The 2872-nt window shown below is 35.4% G+C and overlaps 1 protein-coding gene across 1 annotated transcript; it reads right to left on the bottom strand.

Annotated features, from left to right (window-relative positions):
* Positions 1–393: 393 nt before the first annotated feature.
* LOC131903975 (vomeronasal type-1 receptor 4-like) lies at positions 394–1380 on the bottom strand. Its single transcript, XM_059254877.1, has one exon. It carries the CDS (start codon positions 1333–1335, stop codon positions 394–396), a length of 942 nt encoding a protein of 313 aa, XP_059110860.1. The 5' UTR covers positions 1336–1380.
* Between the last annotated feature and the right edge of the window lie 1492 nt (positions 1381–2872).

Below are 2872 nucleotides of genomic sequence, written 5' to 3'. Positions count from 1 at the left end.
CTGTGTTGAAAATTTATTGCTTAAATAGTAGCTGTGGTTGCAGAGTCTTGTGCTTGTGGAATTTATCTTCCATAGAACAAACATTATATGTTCAGAGCATCCAGGATGTTATTTATCCATCCACCTGATGTCAAAAGAGATGATAATTTGTTGAAAACATATTGAGCATTTATTCTTCATGGTAGCCTGAACCAAAAAAGTCTGTGAAATGTGTCACATATTGTGCTGTAATAGATAGGATGCCAAGAGTTTTGCTAGATTTGAATGAAAGGTCCACCAGTGTTAGAAATTTTAAAAACCCTTATGATTTACCTTATACAGATAAATGTCTTCCCCAAAGTATGTTTGTATTGTTTCCTTTTTCAAAAATTGGATACTGAAAAAGCATGCAATTTAAATAGTTACAATAATATTAGAGGATTCTGTATCCTTTATCCAAAGAAAGCAGAGTCTGGAGAGAGGGGATGACTGACTCATAAGTAAAAAAGGACTCAAAGAGGGAAAACACAAAGTTATAATGCTTGTGATCATTATTGGCCACCAATTTTGATGAGACAATAGAGCACTGCAACCATGTGCAATAGTAGAGAGGGTATAAAAAGCCAGAAAGGTGAACACTAGAACAAGGATGTTCTGGGTGGCTCTGGACTCAGGAGAGTTTCTGTGGAAAGCATAAGTGCTGCGGATATGTTGAACTCGCTGTTTGTGCCTATACAAAAAGACAATCATTGAGCTGCTGGACCAGGTGATGAGGACAGAAAATATAAGTTCGGGAAACACAAAAAATGCTATGTATGTGGAGATTGTGAATTTGTCATGACCTACAACAGTATAGTATTTAAAATCTGTCTCTTTTGTTGTGTTTTTCCTTCTTAATTTTATGGACATATACAAAGGGAAAAGAACGTTTACCATGATGTACAAGAACCAGCAGAGAGAAATGTAGACACCAATGTCCTTGGGAGATTTGACACTAAGATTCTTCCAAAAGGAGTTCCTAGGGCTGATCATGATGGCCTGGAAGACACTCAAGAGACAGATGGTGGCAATGGACATGATCCTGAAAACCCTTAGAACATACATAAAAAGTTGGTAGCTCCAATCATTGAAGAAAAGTTTCAACACAAAAATGATCATTGTGTTGCCCATTCCTTTAGAGAGAATGATCAAAAAGTTAACCATGACCAGATGCATGAGAATTAAATCCAAGGGTTTTCCTTTGTGTTTCTTGTAATAAATAACTAGGTAGTTGGCAAGAAGAAAGACATTTCCTAGAATTCCAACTGTACTCTGAATCAAGAATATTAGTCCTATTACCAAATTCTTGGGGTCCATTTTGTTACTGAGAAAAATTTTCTTCAAAATGTGCCAACTGTCACTTCTCAGAGAAAAATTTTGTATTTTTATTGCTAAGATGGTCTTGTTTACCTGGTGTCACAAATTCACAAGAATCACATTAGCTGAAGACTGAAAACCCAAGGTGGTCAGCACAACACAATCCTGTCCACACCACTTCCCACAGTTACTTTAACATCAAAGATAACAATCAGTAAGAACTGTTGGAATCTTCAAATGCACATATTTATGGAGCAAATTTCCATTGTATTTCTCACAAAACTCAGCACTAAGAATAGGGCAAAGTTATCCTGGTAGAAGCAATGACCAGTGAGTTCAAAATGAAAGTATGTTCAATTTTACAAGTCCTCCCATATTGGAGAAAAAGTTTTCTCTGGTCATCTTTTCCAAGAAAGAAATCTATTGTGAATGCATTTCTTATATCAATATTAACATTAAAATTGAAAATATTAAAACAGGAATGACAATGTTTTTCTATTCATTGGTAATTATGTTTATTACATAGCACTCACCGATAGGTAAAAATGAATAATTAGATAATGTTACATTAAGAGATAACTTCTTAAAATCCACCCCCTACATATACACATGTAAGAATGGTGGTGCAAAGTTAAGATGAGAAGAGAGAGGAGAAGAGACACATTCTGTATAAAGAATTGTTATCTGATACACTGGAGAGAAAACAGGGGAATGATTCCAACAGAAATTAGTTAGAAGGAGGCAGTACTCAACAAATAATACATATGGGAAGAATGTCCAGTATTCCTATCTAATCTATTATCTGATGCATTACTCTGTAGTAGAAATGTGAAGCACAAGTCATAGGAAACACTACCTCTTGGTAAGCATGTAGACGAAACAGGAATCCTGGCTATGGTGTTCACGTTATTTTACAAAATTTACCAAGTGAGAGGCTGAGATTATGTGTAACAAATGTACACTTTCATGTAGAAAACCTAGCTTTTACAGATTAGACGAGTCTTCATAGATAATTCTCAGAACTTACATCCAATGATTGACTTGAAGGAAAATAAATACAAACTTATACTTAGGCAGTACAGTGACTGACTGATGTTTATTCAATGAAGTCCTATGCAACAATGTAAATGAACTCAAGAGTGCATTAACAGCACTCACATACACTGAAATCCACTTCAAAAATGTAAGAGATTTTGCTCTGAGAAAACTATGCAAGAGCAAGACACAGAAGCAGTGCTCTTGTCTTTTGAAGCTTAGCAGAGACATGAACTTACCTCTAATAATTTCTACTCCTGTCATAACCCAATAGATCTCTAGTTTTGATATGATGACTGAAATCAAAAGGAAGCTAGTTAATGAAATCTTTTTCCATTGGTTGCATGTGTTTTCAGATAGGGTCTTCTTCAGTAATGGAGGCTGTCCTGAAATGTACAATAATCCTCCTGCTTCATTTCAGGGATTCCTGGGATTAACATCAAACCAATGTTTAGTTTCTTGACCTATGTGTAACATAGTGAAGTGGCTTTCATTTGTGATC

This window comes from Peromyscus eremicus, chromosome 1 (genome assembly GCF_949786415.1).
Source record: "Peromyscus eremicus chromosome 1, PerEre_H2_v1, whole genome shotgun sequence".
Classification (NCBI taxonomy): domain Eukaryota; kingdom Metazoa; phylum Chordata; class Mammalia; order Rodentia; family Cricetidae; genus Peromyscus; species Peromyscus eremicus.
Note: the sequence above shows the minus strand (reverse complement) of the source record. Positions and strands in the feature narration are given on the sequence as shown.

Coding starts and splice junctions, on each gene's coding strand:
- LOC131903975 (XM_059254877.1), bottom strand. CDS start 1,335: ATGGACCCCAAGAATTTGGTAATAGGACTAATATTCTTGATTCAGAGT.